The sequence below is a fragment of the Pavona decussata genome, unplaced genomic scaffold (assembly GCF_977016875.1).
Source record: "Pavona decussata unplaced genomic scaffold, jaPavDecu1.1 SCAFFOLD_106, whole genome shotgun sequence".
NCBI classification, from domain to species: Eukaryota; Metazoa; Cnidaria; class Anthozoa; order Scleractinia; family Agariciidae; genus Pavona; species Pavona decussata.
Genome location: NW_028145520.1, coordinates 642,487 through 658,208, shown reverse-complemented (window position 1 = coordinate 658,208; position 15,722 = coordinate 642,487). Strand labels below are relative to the sequence as shown.

The following is a 15,722-nucleotide window of genomic DNA, read 5'->3' as shown; positions in this document are numbered from 1 at the left end:
ATGGGGCTTCCTTGCGCGAGCAAACGAGAAAATGTTTAAGAATGTTATGTTCTTCGTTCACAAAAAAAGAATTGCTGAAAGGAAAAGTGACTATGTACTTTTTTTTTTCAAATATTAGCACTTGTGATTTGCAAAAATTCTGCGTTGCATGAATGCCCCATTGTCACGTATGTCTTAAGGCTCTACGAAAATTATCTCTTTTTGTAATTCTTGAAAATTTCTTCACATCAGAAGAATGCGTTAATATATACCTTTAAATCCACGAAACTTATCAAAACAAATAGCTCTCCTTGCAGCAGATAGACAAGTATGATTTTAGAAGTGGGATCAGGCACTTTGGTAACGGTCACAAAAATGAAGTCATAACTCTGTAAATATTTGAGTTCTTACAGCAACACTTGGCACAGCGAATATAAATGGTTATTTCTTCTACATGGCAGTGTCACAATGCAATCTTTTTCGCTCAAAATGCAATTAATTTCTTTATTTGCAAGATCGGGCAATTTGAAACCACTGTACTGAAACATTATAGCCCAGACAAACAATTTCAGTTAGCTCTTGCTTTCACCACTATTCATAGTTTTTGCTACATAAAAACAATTTTATTTTGGTTGTTTAAGTTCGAACATTTCTCGCGTAACTCAGTAAAAACTTACAATAACGGTCACGCCGGGAAAAAAAAAAAAGCACGGTGTCCCCATCTTCTTATTGCAGTTTTTCAATCTCCTATGCGTGGCTGTCAATTCTGCCTATAGCACGTCATTTTCAGTGGGATGTTTTGATAAATTGTTCGTCACTTGGCCACTATTTTCGATTTGTGTTTTTGGACCTGTATTAAAAGAAAATTTCAGCCAATATACAGTGTATCCTTTATCTTACAACCACCCTCGGGAATTTGGAAATTTTCCTCGCAGGTAAATTCTGGGAAGTGATTTGTTCTTGGTTAGATGGCTACAAAAGAAGCCAGCTGAAGAAAGATTTCAAGTAAAAGAAGTGAAAAAGAAACTTCACTAAATACAGGTTTAGATCTAGAAAATACAGAAAGACTGGGCTCGAAAAAACGTCGACGAGAACGCAACCTCGCTCCATACCCACAGCAGATAATTATCCTTTGGAGTGTGTAGGGCTGTCCTGTAACTCAGTGAAAACTTCACTTCAGCTCAACTACCCCAAATCTGCTCATGAACTACATTAACAATATTAACCAACAATAACAACTCTAAGCAGTTCTGATGGTGCTGAAGTGTTCATGGGTATTTGTTTTAAGCGATAAAGATCTCAGTGTTGCGTTAGTTTGTCTTCCACGAAAAAAAAATCTCAGCACACAATGTTTCTAGGAATAACCGTTCTAGGCTTTTCTGTAACGTTAGTTTTAGTAGTAGATAATGATTTTATTCTCATATTTCCAGTATATATGTAATTGGCTCTTCGGTTTGAACGACATTTTCTTGGGAAAAATTTGTCGTATTAACTATGACACTCTGTGTGGCGTAACTAAAGTCTTCTTTCAAGAAAACTTTGAAGGTGAGTAACACGTGCTTTTTTATGGTTTGCAAATAAATAACTTTTTCCACAGTAAAGGCCTATTTGAATGGGAAAAAATATGTAAATGCAGCGTCAGATTTTCAGATAAGTTATTTGCAGCTTGTTTTTACAACGCATCTTAAATGATTTTCGTTTGGAGCAAACCTGAACGCTGTTTCCATGTGGTCGATCGATGACAGTGAAACGCAAAGTTGGCAGCGATCAAATGAAAATCAGTTTAAGCAAATGTTGGCAATGGTGAAAAGAACCGCAATTGTCGAAAGATTCAGTGTTAGTCCTTGCATCATGAAACCGTTTTTGTTTGTATTTTTCCCACCGCCTGACAGCCGCACATGAACCGGCCATCCAGCCAAGATGGAAACTTTACTTAAATTGGACTGGACTCATGTGAAGTTAGGATTGTGGAGTGGTGTGGCATTTTTTATTTTTTTTCATTTATAACCCTAAACTTCCCTCAGCCCAACCCTTGGCACACCCTCTTGGTTAAACACTCCACTGGCTCGAAGGCCCCCTTACACAAGGCAACTTTACTGACATCTTGCTACACAATTATAATGAAACCAGCATTGCACCGGAATTGCTAAAAACAACTATCACGCCACATGGTTATGAAAAGTAACAAAAAGAAGAAGACAGTCTGCCTTTCACCAACTCAGCAAGAAATTGTTGTTGCAAGGCAAATAAAGGGGGCAGCGAAAAATCCGTATGAACAGAACCTTAACACCATCGATTAACAGCCACATTTAAGATTGACCATTCTTTCTTTGTGTGCGTTTTTAGGTTACAACCATGGAAGAAGTAACGAAAGATTTGCTTCTTGCCAGAACAAAGGGCACGTCGGATCTGGCAAAAGCCTTGATGAGTGGCAATAAAAGAATTGAAGAGGTAAGAAGATAGGTACCTTAAAACTAAACAATGAGTTGTGAAATAAATGTGATGTTATGTTTGCTAATTTCAAGGTAATGGTAAAGAAAAGTCTAAGTCAAAACTGACGGGCCGAAAATCTTTTGGAAGAATCTTTGTTCATTAGCAATTAAACTCAAGTCCAAGTTTGCGTTAATCCAGGATTAGCTTAATCGGGCTTTGAACAACTGGGCGCTGGTGAATAAATGATAAATGGTTCATTTTTGTAGTCACTGACGCAGACATACTCGGAAAAAGAAAATCCGAGTTCTCCCAACAAGGTTACTAGTAGATGTGAATTCAAAAATTATAAAATAGACGCTGAAAGATAATTTCAAACCGACGTTTCGGCAATGCTGCCTTCTTCAGGGTACAAAACTATACCGCTCAAAAGTTCGTTAAATTTACTCGCATGCCTAAATTCTAAAAGCACGCGTGCGCGCAACATACGTGCTAGCGCACTCCGGCGCGCGAGGAAGTAAAAAACGAATTCAAGCAAAACTAAAGTCCTGATTCATGCCACTCGGACTAACAGTTCCATATTTGAAAATGAACCGCATCTCCTGCTTCTTTCGGTATTGTTGGTTGGCTAGGCCTGCCCTCAAAACTGCAACCTTTAGATCTTCGAGTGTGTGGTTCTCTTGGTTGAAATGGGCGGGTACAGGAAGGTCATTTCTCCCGTTGATGACATCCCTGCGGTGTTCTCTGAATCTGTACCGCCAACTTACTACCAGTCTCTCCGATATAAACTGTTGATGGACATTTGGTTCATGTCAAACAGTAAACCACATTGTCCGTGACGCAGGAATAATGCCCTGTGACATTAATCTGCCCTTCGGGTGTTGTTATTGTGGGAGCCAGATTGACGTGGGGACATGTACGGCAAACGGTCCCGTTACAAGGGAGGTTACTCGTAGCACGAGTAAAGTTTGAGCCGGAGTCAAGTTTGAGTCATGATGCAACTTTTACTTTTTTTCGTTTTTCTTACATTCTTTTGCTGTCTTCTTGTCCTTGATTGTGATTCTTGCTTTCATAATGTGCCAACTGCTGTTTCAGGCATTGATACGAACGAGATATTTCCTTGTTAATGCGCGTTCATTGTTTATAGCAAATTAACCCCATTTCTCATTCATTCTTGAAAGGGCGTATCCAGCGTTGTTGGTGACGAAAGCTTTAGTCACTATATATTTCTTTTAAAGCCCGCTTGTTTTAAAATATCAAAAGAAAAGTCGCCCTTTACACTGCCGTTAAGATGGTGCTCAGAGAGGCACTGAATAATAATTACTTTATCATGACGCGTTTTTTAAGGCCGTGAAAATAACAAATATCTAGTTCAGGTGTATGCACCTGCAGGTATTAATCTTCTTAGAAAATAACTGACCGTGAAGGGCCGGAACGATCGCATATCTTTCTATAGGGCTGAAAGTCGCAGCGCGCAGCGGAAATGGCTTGAGCGATCGATAATGAAAACGGATCCCTGTTTCAATGTTTCCCATTCAGTACAGTTCAAAGTGTCCGTTGACAATCTGTGTTGTTTAACAAATCAATTACTAGTTGAACGAGCAATGAAACATTAATTATAACATTGCATCAAGCCACCCCATACCGTGCAGCAACATTTTGATTGAAAGAAGTAAAGGTTTATGGTAAGGGAACTGCAAGTTTCTAATGTTCCGTTTATCTACAATATCCTCACGTAACTGGAAACTTATTTTCATCAACTTCAATATGTATCACTTGAATGCGGTCACTACCTACTGGCAAAATATTTCTTAGGAGGTGAGGCCACATACGTGTCTTAGTGACAGCACACAAATTATTTTGCTGAAATTGCAGTGCAGAAGAAAATTGGAAGGCAAGAGAAATGAATGGGCAAGGGCAGAGCTGATTACACAGCATGAAGCTTGTGATGAAGAGGATTATGACGTTGAGTATTTTTTGCCTGGCAGCAGAGATTCAGATGATCTTTGTTCTCAGGAGGTGTTGAGGCCCACGCTCAACACCCACTTTCCGCTCAGCGGCCTTCCCTTTGAGGACCTTTGACGTACCCTAGAAATTTGATTACTAACGCAATAACGAAATTCAATCTCTGTGATCGTCGCCTGTGTTAGTCACTCGTGTTTTTGGAAGCCCCTTTTTCTTCCGCCTTTTTTGTCCACCTTGGATCGTTCGCTAATTGTCGATACTAGGTAAGAAGTGTTGTCAAGTTTATTAGTGATTTGCTGTGATTTCCGTACATTTGTGTTGTTATTTTTGGATTTTCACCGTGAATCGGGCGGCCCGCGTGACCTTAGTGATTTGTATTATTTGCAGAATAAAACGGAGTTTTCGGAAGATATCCAAGCCTTCTTGGTCAATTTCGTCTGAAACAAAACTTCGTCAAATTCATATCGATTGGGATAGGCCTCACCTTTTGGGCGCCTATTCATGGTTTTATTCTAGTAATTGTTCATCGCCTCGATAACAATTGCAAGATCGTTCGCGCATCGAGTTTCACAGGCACAAACAACATCGCGCACGTGGTTCGGAGAAACTGTTCAATCCTGACAAACGCCAGTTACCATTGGAAGGAAACCACAGCATTCAACGAATTACCACAACACATTGTGATGTTTCTACGCTCGTTATAAAGCCCCATCTATCCGCTCCTAGTGGATATGGCAAACAGACACGGCGACAAACGAGAGTCGCGCCCATCCGCACTACTAAACCATGAAGATGTGAGACGGGAAAGGGCGATCGCCTTAAAACGTTCGCGCGCCGGTCACCTAAGCGCTACCACCAACACTCGACAAGAAGTCGAAAAGCTCATGCAGGATCACTCAGACGTCGTATTGATAAGGGAAAAGTTCAATGAATACGAAGCCCAATGGAAAAACTTTGTTGTGTCACACAATAAGTTTATGGATTCCGCGACTCCTGAGGAACAAATTGAGTGCTCTAAACAATTCGACGCCCTAGCACAACTCAGGGTAAATTTCTCCTCGACCGTGGAAAATTTTATATGTAACGCTGCAACTGCCCTTAACGAACACGTGATGGAAAACCTTCAAGAAATGTCCAGCCATCGCCGTGGATCTGTAAAGTCACGCACTTCCGGAACGTCACGTAATTCAGCCAGCGTTACTAGTTCAAAGGCCCAGGCACGAAGGCTTGAGGCCGAAAAGGCTCAACTGGCTCTTTTCTTCGCGGAACAAGAAAAACAAAGGTTAGTGGAAGCGGAAATCAAAATGCTCGAATTGGAAAGAAAACAACGTGAATACGCAACGATGAGAGAACTTCAGGAAGAAGAATTAAAAGGCATTATGAGGTTGGAATCCCTCAAAACCGAGGCCGACGCTAAGCTCGCTGAAGCGAGGAAAACAGCTGCCCTGATGGATCTAGAAGTCAAAATTGTCGATGAAACGGGAGACGGATTGTCGGACATGGAGACATCATCTGTTTTCGGAACCAATGAAGTCCGTAACGGACCTGTCGTGTCAACGCCCGCGGGTTACGCCCCACCTGTTGGCGGTAATCTTCCGGCGCTGACGTGTGGCGTCTCGACCTACACTTCGACTGTCCCGAGTACATTGGCTCTCGATTCCCAACAGACAACTGCCACTGTACCAGTATTCTCTGCGATCCCGAGGGTGTCCACTGAGACGATTGTCACCCCTGCCCACCCGCCTAGGATCAGCGCTTCAACAGCAGCTACCAATAGTCCCGGTCTACCTGCAGTGAGCAGCCTTTCTCCTTGGGCCGCGCCCTTTCCAGCTCCATCAGCCCAGCCAAGTTCGTGTGAACCGGCCATTACCAGGGTAACCTTCACCCCTGCCCACCCCTCTGGAATCGGTGCTTCAGCGACAGCGGCGGCAAATGGTCTGGATCTACCTACAGCAGACAACCTTTCCCCTTTGGCGCCGCCTTTTCCAACTACATCCGCCCAGCAAACTTTGAATGGACCCGCCTGCACCAAGGTAACTAGCACCCCTGTGTACCCTCCTGGATTTGGTGTCCCATCGACAGCAACTATCAATCGTTTTCCTTTTACCCAGTCCTATTCACCTCCCTCTGCGAGGCCAATCTCTCATGCACAGTCTAAATCGTCCACTCACGATGAAGTCCTTGCGCTTGTTGTGTCGACTATGAAGGACATTTCAATGATGCAACAAACGCTTGCATACAATCAAAGTCTCCCGCCCATTCATTTCCAAAGGTTTAGTGGCATGCCGGAGGAGTTTCCCCTGTTTAAACAGCGCTTCAAACGCATCGTAATGTCGCGGGAAGACCTGGACGAGGAGAGCAAGATGACCCGTCTGTTGCAGTTCCTTGATGGGGAGGCTAAAGAAGCTGTGTCGGGACTCGAGACAGTTGCAGGCGGCATCCACCAAGCTCTGGCGATCCTTGACCAGAGATACGGTCGACCATGTATGATTGTTGGTTCTGTTGTTGCCAACCTAGTCAAAGGACCACCAATCGCAAGCGGTGACAAGAGCGCCCTCCGGAAGTTCGCCGATCAAGCCACGAGGGCCCTAGCTACCCTGACATCCATGAACTGTCTGGCAGAAATAAATCAAGGAAACATCGTGAACATGGCAGCGCGTCTGCCCAAGCCCCTCCAGGACAAGTTCGCCGCTCTAGCGTATGACCTGGAAGCGAAGGGCCAGCGGTTCCCAACCCTGGCTAACTTTGTTAACTTTCTCACCAGACATGCGAACATTGCCAACCACCCCATTAGCGGCAAATTCCAGCAGTTCAGCTACAACAACCCTATCAAGAACAGAAAACTGCTGCCCAGTGGGAAACAGGAGCCACCGAAATTTACAACAATGTCGATCAGCAATAACAGCAAGACCACCCCACAACCATCCAGGACACCTCAGAAAAACGGAAGTGCCAGTTCGAATAGCTGTCGATGTTGTGGCCAAGCACATCCATTGTACCGGTGCGAAAAGTTCAAGAAGAAGACACCACAAGAGAGAGCGACCCTTGTCTCCTCAAAGAAAATGTGTCCCAATTGTCTCAAGAACACTGAGCATTCAACAGACACCTGCACCAGCTCCTTTAGGTGCCGGATTCAAGGGTGTGGTGCATTCCACCACTCTCTCCTTCACCCAACGCAACTTCACGTGAGCATATCAGAAGACCACACCACAGATGGCCCAACTGCAGCAGTCGACACCACAGCTTCAGTTACCTCCTGTACCACCACCAGGACTGAGGAATCGGGCACCATTCTCTTGCAGGTCGTACCCCTGCGAGTTGTCGGTCCTAACGGTTTAACCGTAACCACTTATGCAATGCTAGATTCTGGATCTGAAATCACACTGGTGGACCAGTCACTCGTTAGTTTCCTGGGACTCAGTGGCCAACCAGACCGTTTGGTCTTCTCAACCGTAAGCAATCACAATGAGCCTCACGACGGAGAAAGAGTAAATCTTGCAGTGGAGTCACTTATCGACGACCATCCCCAACAGCTTCAACTACAAAGGGTGTGGTCCGGGAAAGAACTAAGCATTCCTTTGCGCCACCAGTGTATTGCCACCAACAAGTCAAGATGGCCACATCTTCACGACGTTCCCTTCCCGGAAGTCCAGCGACAGAAGGTCTCGCTTATAATCGGAGCTGATGTACCCGAAGTGTTTGTCCCCCTGGAGGTTCGGTACGGAAGCGCAAACGACCCTATCGCTATCCGTTCCTGTCTTGGCTTCGCTGTTCTCGGCAGAATCGGTGACAGACCAACACAACAGCGGTATGATGTTCACCACATCCACACAGGAGCTAGTGACCTGACACTCAACCACCAAGTTGAACTGTTCTGGCAGTCGGAGTCCCTTGGCACCGAACCCTACAAGTCGTTGTCAGTTGAAGACAGGCGTGCCGAGCAGATCATTGACAAAACAATTTCTAAGACAAAAGGACACTACAGCATGGGTCTCCTGTGGCAAAAGGAACGTCCCAGCCTTCCTTTCAATCGCCCAATGGCCGAGATACGTCTGCGCCACCTCAAGCGACGCCTGGAACGAGACAAAGATCTTCACATAAAGTATCGGTCAGTCATTGACGATTATGTCACCAAAGGTCATGCCCGCAAGCTCACAAGGGAGGAAGCTCATCAAAGAAGTAACAAGACCTGGTACTTATCTCATCACCCCGTTATTAACCCAAACAAGCCAGGCAAGATCCGCGTTGTTTTTGATGCAGCTGCAAAATTTCAAGGCACCTCCCTGAATGATCAGCTCCTGCAAGGTCCAGATTACATTAACAACCTAGCTGGCGTCCTCATGCGGTTCCGACAAGAAGAGGTGGTCCTTATTGCAGATATAGAACAGATGTTCCACCAAGTACATGTGCCTGCCGAAGACTGCGATGCCCTTCGATTCTTATGGTGGAGTGGGAACCTCAACGAGGAACCTGAGGAGTACCAAATGCAAGTGCACATATTTGGCGCTACGTCCTCCCCTTGCTGCTCCAATAAACCCCTGAGACAAACTGCTGATGATCATGAGGACAAGTACGGCAGAGAAGTTGCAGAAACTGTCCGCCGTAATTTCTATGTCGACGACCTTCACAAGTCTATCCAGACCACCAACCAGGCCACTACCCTGGCAGTTAAGCTAATTGCCATGCTGAATGAAGGTGGCTCCTCCTAGAGAGTGCAACCTTGCCGTGGTTAGGGGGCTTGCGTGTCTCAGCGACCCTTAGAGCTATGCTGTCCGGAGATCTGTCTCCTGGTAGGGCCACCCAAGGCAGACAGGTCGAGGGGTAGAGACCAGACTAAGAGCACTCACACCGGGTAGATCGAGCTCGTCAGTCGTGGTGAAGACAATCCATCTAGGAGTAGGTTCCTCCGAATTTAATGTTCCTCTGGTCCTCCAGGTTGGGGGTTTGAATAGGGCTAACAACCCAATTCTAGAAAACAAAAGCCTGTTACAGACACCGCAACGACAACTACTGAAGACTTCTTGATTGAGGAAGAGTCCTCTCCTGTAGAGCGCATGACGCGAGCTGGTGAAAGCCTTCGGGAAGCCAGTGCGCCGACAACTCTTCTGACGACCAAGGCCAAGACCAGGATAGGGACCTGGAACATCCGAACCCTATACGAGACAGGCAAGAGTGCACAAGTGTGTAGAGAGATGCACCGCTACAACCTGAAAATCCTAGGCCTGTGTGAGACACGGTGGAATGGAAGTGGAAGAACACGACTTACGAGTGGAGACACCATCATCTACTCGGGGCAAGAAGAAGGACAACCACACATGTACGGAATAGCGCTGCTGATGACACCTGAGGCAACGCAAGCACTTCTGTCCTGGGAACCTGTGTCACCAAGGATCCTCACAGCAAGATTCAACTCAAAAGGCAGAAAAGTCACCATCTTCCAGTGTTATGCCCCCACCAACACGGCAGACATGGAGGAGAAAGAAGAGTTTTACGACCAGATCCAAGCAGTCATAGACAGAGCACCAAAAAGAGACATGAAGATCCTGATGGGAGACCTGAACTCCAAAGTAGGCACGGACAACACAGACAGAGAGCTGACTATGGGAAGACACGGCACAGGAGAGCAAAACGAGAACGGAGAGATATTCACCGAGTTCTGCACCTTCAACGACCTGGTCATTGGAGGAACTCTATTTCCACACAAGACCATCCACAAGACCACGTGGATTTCCCCAGATGGCAGAACAGAGAACCAGATTGACCACATCACCATCGGGCGAAAGTGGAGACGGAGTCTACACGACGTGAGAGTGAAGCGCGGCGCAGATGCAGCATCAGACCATCACCTGGTTGTAGCAGTTGTGAGAGTAAAGCTGAAAGCCTACAGAGATCAGGCAGGAAGACCGGCCTTCAAGTTCAACGTCCGCACTCTGAAGGAAAAGGCAAAGACAGAGGAGTTCAAGATAGAACTGAGAAACAAGTTCAGTGTACTTACAAACCTACAAGAAGAGACAATAGAAGAGCAATGGAGCAGCCTCCGAGAGACCTGGAAGGCAACATGCACGACAGTCCTGGGGAAGAAAACAAGGCAACACAAGGAGTGGCTGACAACAGACACATCACAGAGAGGAAGAAACTGAAAGACCTGATCAACCAGACGCAGGACCAAGCAGAGAAACGAGAACTGCAGAGGCGATACTGGGAGACAAACAAGGAGGTGAAGCGCAGCGCAAGGAGCGACAAGAGAAAGTTCATAGAGGAGCTCACTGAAGAGGCAGAGACTGCAGCATATCAGCGCAACATGAAGCGACTGTACGAGATCACCAGGACACTCTCTGGAAAGAACAGCAACCCAAGTCGTCCTGTGAAAGACAAGAACGGGAATGCCATCGCGACAGAGGAAGAGCAGAGAGCAAGGTGGGCCGAGCATTTCAAGGAGACACTCAACAGACCAGCACCACCCACCCCACCAGACATCCCACCAGCAACTGAGCTCCTAGACATCAACACCAACCCTCCCAGCAAGACAGAGATCACCAAGGCCATCAAGTCCCTCAAGTCAGGCAAGGCAGCAGGACCGGACGGAATACCACCTGAAGCCCTCAAGGCTGACGTCCAGACCTCAACCGACATGCTGCACCCCCTACTCACCAAGATCTGGGAAGAGGAACAAGTTCCAGAGGACTGGAAACGAGGACACCTAGTGAAGCTACCAAAGAAAGGGGACCTCTCACAACGCAACAACTGGAGGGGAATTATGCTGCTTTCTATACCGGGCAAAGTACTGAGCAGAATCATCCTAGAGAGACTGAAAACCGCCTTAGACAAGAAACTCCGGGACGAACAGGCAGGATTTCGACAAAACCGCTCATGCACGGACCACATCGCAACCTTACGGATCATCATCGAACAGTCCCTGGAGTGGCAGACCCCCCTGTACACAGTTTTCGTGGACTTCCAGAAGGCGTTTGACAGTGTTAATCGAGACGTCATCTGGAAACTGATGTACCATTATGGATTTCCACCAAAGTTTGTCACCATCATACAGCAGATGTACGAAGACGCCACCTGTCAAGTGATCCACGACGGGAAACTGACGGAACCATTCACCGTGCATACCGGCGTACGTCAGGGTTGTCTACTCTCACCGACGATTTTCCTGATGGTGGTTGACTGGGTTATGCGACAGTCTACAGCAGGCCGGAGGACAGGTATCCAGTGGACTTTTACTAGACAGCTGGAGGACTTGGACTTCGCAGACGACATCAGCCTTCTCTCCCATAGGCATCAAGACGCACAAGAGAAGCTCTGTCGTGTGGCAGAAGAAGCAGTAAAGACTGGACTCCAAATCAACATTGGAAAGACTGAGGCCATGAGAGCGAACAACAAGCAGCAAGATCCACTACAGCTAAACCAAGAGAACATCAAAGAAGTTGACAAGTTTGTTTACCTGGGCAGCGTCGTGAGTAAAGACGGGGGGACAGACGAAGACATCAAGTGCCGAATCAACAAAGCCAGACACGCCTTCAACACCTTGAGACCAATCTGGAGATCAACAGCCCTCTCACTCCGCAACAAGATCCGCATTTTCAACACCAACGTGAAGTCAGTCCTGCTTTATGGCTCAGAAACGTGGAGAGTGACCAAGACCAGCACCCACAAACTTCAGACTTTTACCAACAGATGCCTCAGAAACATCCTCAACATCAGATGGCCAGAGACTATCTCCAACGAACAGCTGTGGGCAACAACAAATCAGACCCCAATGGAGACTGAAATCAAGAAGAGAAAATGGAGCTGGATTGGCCATACTTTGCGGAAGCCTGAAACCAACATCACCAGACAGGCTTTAGACTGGAATCCACAGGGGAAGCGCAAAGTTGGTCGCCCGAAGCAGACCTGGCGGAGAAGCATTGAAGCCGAGACGAAGTCTACCGGAATGTCGTGGGCCGAACTGAAGAGGACGAGCCAAAACCGAGTGCGTTGGAGGAGTGTCGTTGCGGCCCTATGTTCCTCGAGGAATCCAGAGGCATAAGCATGAAGGTGGCTTTCGTCTGACCAAGTTCTTGAGCAACCGGAGAGAGGTTCTGTCGGCACTTCCGTCCCAAGAAAGGGCCAATCCAACTCTCAACCTTGAGTTAGACAGGTTACCAATCAACCGCACGCTCGGTCTTCACTGGGACGCAGAGAGGGATGTCTTCTGTTTTAAAACTGTGTCCACGGACAAACCAGCCACCAAGCGCGGGATTCTCTCCTCCGTCAGCTCGCTCTTTGACCCTCTCGGATTTTTGTCACCCTTTGTACTCCCTGTCAAGGTGTTGATACAAGATCTCTGGAAAGAGAAGGTCGGATGGGATGATGAAATCCAAGATCACCATCGGAAGATTTGGCAGCAGTGGACACATTCTCTTCCACGACTCGAAGATATTCAAATACCTCGCTGCTACCGGGACCCAAGCATGCTGACCAACAGCACAGTCCAACTCCACATGTTCAGCGATGCGAGCGAGTATGCCTACTCAGCCTCGGCATACTTAAGGCTGAGTGACGTCCACAGCGGCCAAACTCACTGCTCCTTCGTCTTTGGAAAATCTCGCAACGCCCCCCTAAAGAGACCAACTATCCCACGTCTCGAGCTCATGGCAAGTCTAATGGCAGTCCGAACCAGCAACCTCATCAGAGCAGAGCTGGACCTTCCTATCGACAGTGTAGTTTTCTGGACCGACTCGCTGACTGTGCTTCAGTACATCAAGAATGAAACCAGACGGTTCCATCGTTTTGTTGCTACCCGAATACAAGAGATCCACGAGCACACCACCCCTGATCAGTGGCACCACGTCCCCGGAGTCCTGAACCCAGTTGATGACGGATCACGAGGCTTGCCTATAGACGCCTTCCAATCCGGATGTCGCTGGTGGTGTGGACCAGACTTCCTCTGGCGGACAGAAGATCATTGGCCTCGCCGTGAAGTTGGCTACGTCGTAGAAGACGACAAGGAAGTAATGGCCCCAAAGGCCAATCAGAACACCATAACCATAGCAATTGGCTCCCCCTTGGACGAGTTGCTGAGGAAGTTCTCTTCGTGGCCCAGGCTAGTCCAGACGGTAGCATGGCTCATGCGCTTTGTCCACTTCGTGAAGTCCAAACGCAGGGTACCGCCTACAACAAAACCTTGCAAGATCACCCTAGCAGAGACACACGCCTCCTCGAGGGCAATCACGAGGACTGTCCAACGTCAGTATTTCCAGGAAGAGTTTGATGCCTTGGAGGCCAAAAACCCGTTGAAGAAAGACAGCAAGTTGAGTGCCCTCTGCCCAGTTCTCATCGACGGTGCGATCTGTGTTGGAGGTCGACTACGACACGCACCAGTAACTTCTCAAGCCATCCACCCTCTGGTTATTCCAAGCGAGCATCCCATTGCCACATTGCTTATCCGACACCACCACGAGATCCTGGGACATGCAGGGCGGGAACACGTTCTGTCAATGCTGCGACAAAAATTCTGGATCCTCAACGCCCGCGCACTGACCCGACGGATACTCCGTAACTGCATAAGCTGCCGCAGGCGTCACGAAGGCGTGATGAACCAGATGATGGGAGACCTACCCAGAGCTAGGCTCACGCCTCACGAACCTCCATTTACCTACACTGGGCTTGATTTCTTTGGTCCCTTCTACGTCAAACGCGCTCGCAGCACGGAGAAGGTATATGGGTGTATCTTTGTCTGTCTCACATCAAGGGCCATCCACATCGAAGACGTTGGATCACTCGAGACAGACGCCTTCATCCAAGCCTTACGCCGCTTCATCTGCATCCGCGGCGCGGCAAAAGAGATCTGGAGCGACAATGGTACTAACTTCACCGGAGGGGAGAGAGAACTCACAGTTGCCATTCAAGATTTGGACCAGGAGATCATCCAGAGATCCCTACATGAGAAGGATGTCGAGTGGCACTGCCAGCCACTCAAGAAGTGGCACTTCCAGCCCCCGACTGCGAGTCACATGTCTGGAGTGTGGGAGCGACTTATCAGAAGTGTCCGCAAAACCATGAAAGCTATCCTTGGCCACCCGCACGCCTTCGTTGCACGAGAGACCCTCAGAACCGTATTTGCTGAGGCAGTCGGGATACTAAACAGTCGGCCCTTATGCCCAAGCAGCGACGACCCAAATGACCGGGAACCAATCACGCCCAGTCATCTCCTTCAGCAGCGTCAAGGGATGTCCTTGTCACCCGGAGCCTTCCAAGAAGAGGACCTGTATTCCCGAAAGCAATGGCGAAGGGGTCAAATCCTTTCAAACCACTTCTGGACCAGATGGCTGCGCGAGTATCTGCCCCTGCTGCAAGAACGTAAGAAGTGGATCCTCAAGCGACGCAACTTAGCAGTCAACGACCTCGATCTTGTAGTCAAAGAGAACACCCCACGCGGTCAGTGGCTGCTAGGCCGAGTGACGCGAGTTATTCCTGGGGCTGATGGCTTGGTCCGAACCGCCGAGGTCAGGACAGGAAACTCAACACTCCTGCGCCCTATTTCCAAGCTGTGTCTCCTGGAGGAGTCGAAGTAACCACGAACAGCCCGAAGTGAACCCTGAACATTGAACTCTGTTTTGAGCTATATTCATAATATGTTTTTGTTGAACGCTAGTATAAGTTTAGCTTGTTCAAAGGGGGGAGCATGTTGAGGCCCACGCTCAACACCCACTTTCCGCTCAGCGGCCTTCCCTTTGAGGACCTTTGACGTACCCTAGAAATTTGATTACTAACGCAATAACGAAATTCAATCTCTGTGATCGTCGCCTGTGTTAGTCACTCGTGTTTTTGGAAGCCCCTTTTTCTTCCGCCTTTTTTGTCCACCTTGGATCGTTCGCTAATTGTCGATACTAGGTAAGAAGTGTTGTCAAGTTTATTAGTGATTTGCTGTGATTTCCGTACATTTGTGTTGTTATTTTTGGATTTTCACCGTGAATCGGGCGGCCCGCGTGACCTTAGTGATTTGTATTATTTGCAGAATAAAACGGAGTTTTCGGAAGATATCCAAGCCTTCTTGGTCAATTTCGTCTGAAACAAAACTTCGTCAAATTCATATCGATTGGGATAGGCCTCACCTTTTGGGCGCCTATTCAGGAGGTGGTAATTAGCACTGGCTGGACTCCCAGTAACAGTGACGCCGGCGAAAAACTTAAAAATGCTAATGGAGAAGTTGATAACAACAATAGTGAGTTTACAAAAGAGAAGGAATCTCACCAGGCATCCCACAAAAACAGTAATATAAAGGGAAATAAGAAATCCAATCCGACAACTGAGAACGACAATGCTGTTAAAGGAAAGAAAAAGTCTCATCAGGTGTCTTT

General features: G+C 47.4%; 2 protein-coding genes across 2 annotated transcripts; both read left to right on the top strand.

Moving 5' to 3' along the window:
- The first annotated feature begins 4,449 nt into the window (after window positions 1–4,449).
- LOC146471104 (uncharacterized) lies at window positions 4,450–15,486 on the top strand. The gene is made up of 3 exons (XM_085121196.1): window positions 4,450–9,069; window positions 12,418–15,255; window positions 15,380–15,486. The coding sequence occupies exons 1-2, from the start codon at window positions 5,106–5,108 to the stop codon at window positions 14,934–14,936; spliced, it is 6,483 nt and encodes a 2,160-aa protein (XP_084977322.1). The 5' UTR covers window positions 4,450–5,105; the 3' UTR covers window positions 14,937–15,255; window positions 15,380–15,486.
- LOC146471105 (protein CFDP2-like) lies at window positions 9,078–10,514 on the top strand. Its single transcript, XM_085121198.1, has one exon. It carries the CDS (start codon window positions 9,429–9,431, stop codon window positions 10,512–10,514), a length of 1,086 nt encoding a protein of 361 aa, XP_084977324.1. The 5' UTR covers window positions 9,078–9,428.
- Window positions 15,487–15,722: the final 236 nt, after the last annotated feature.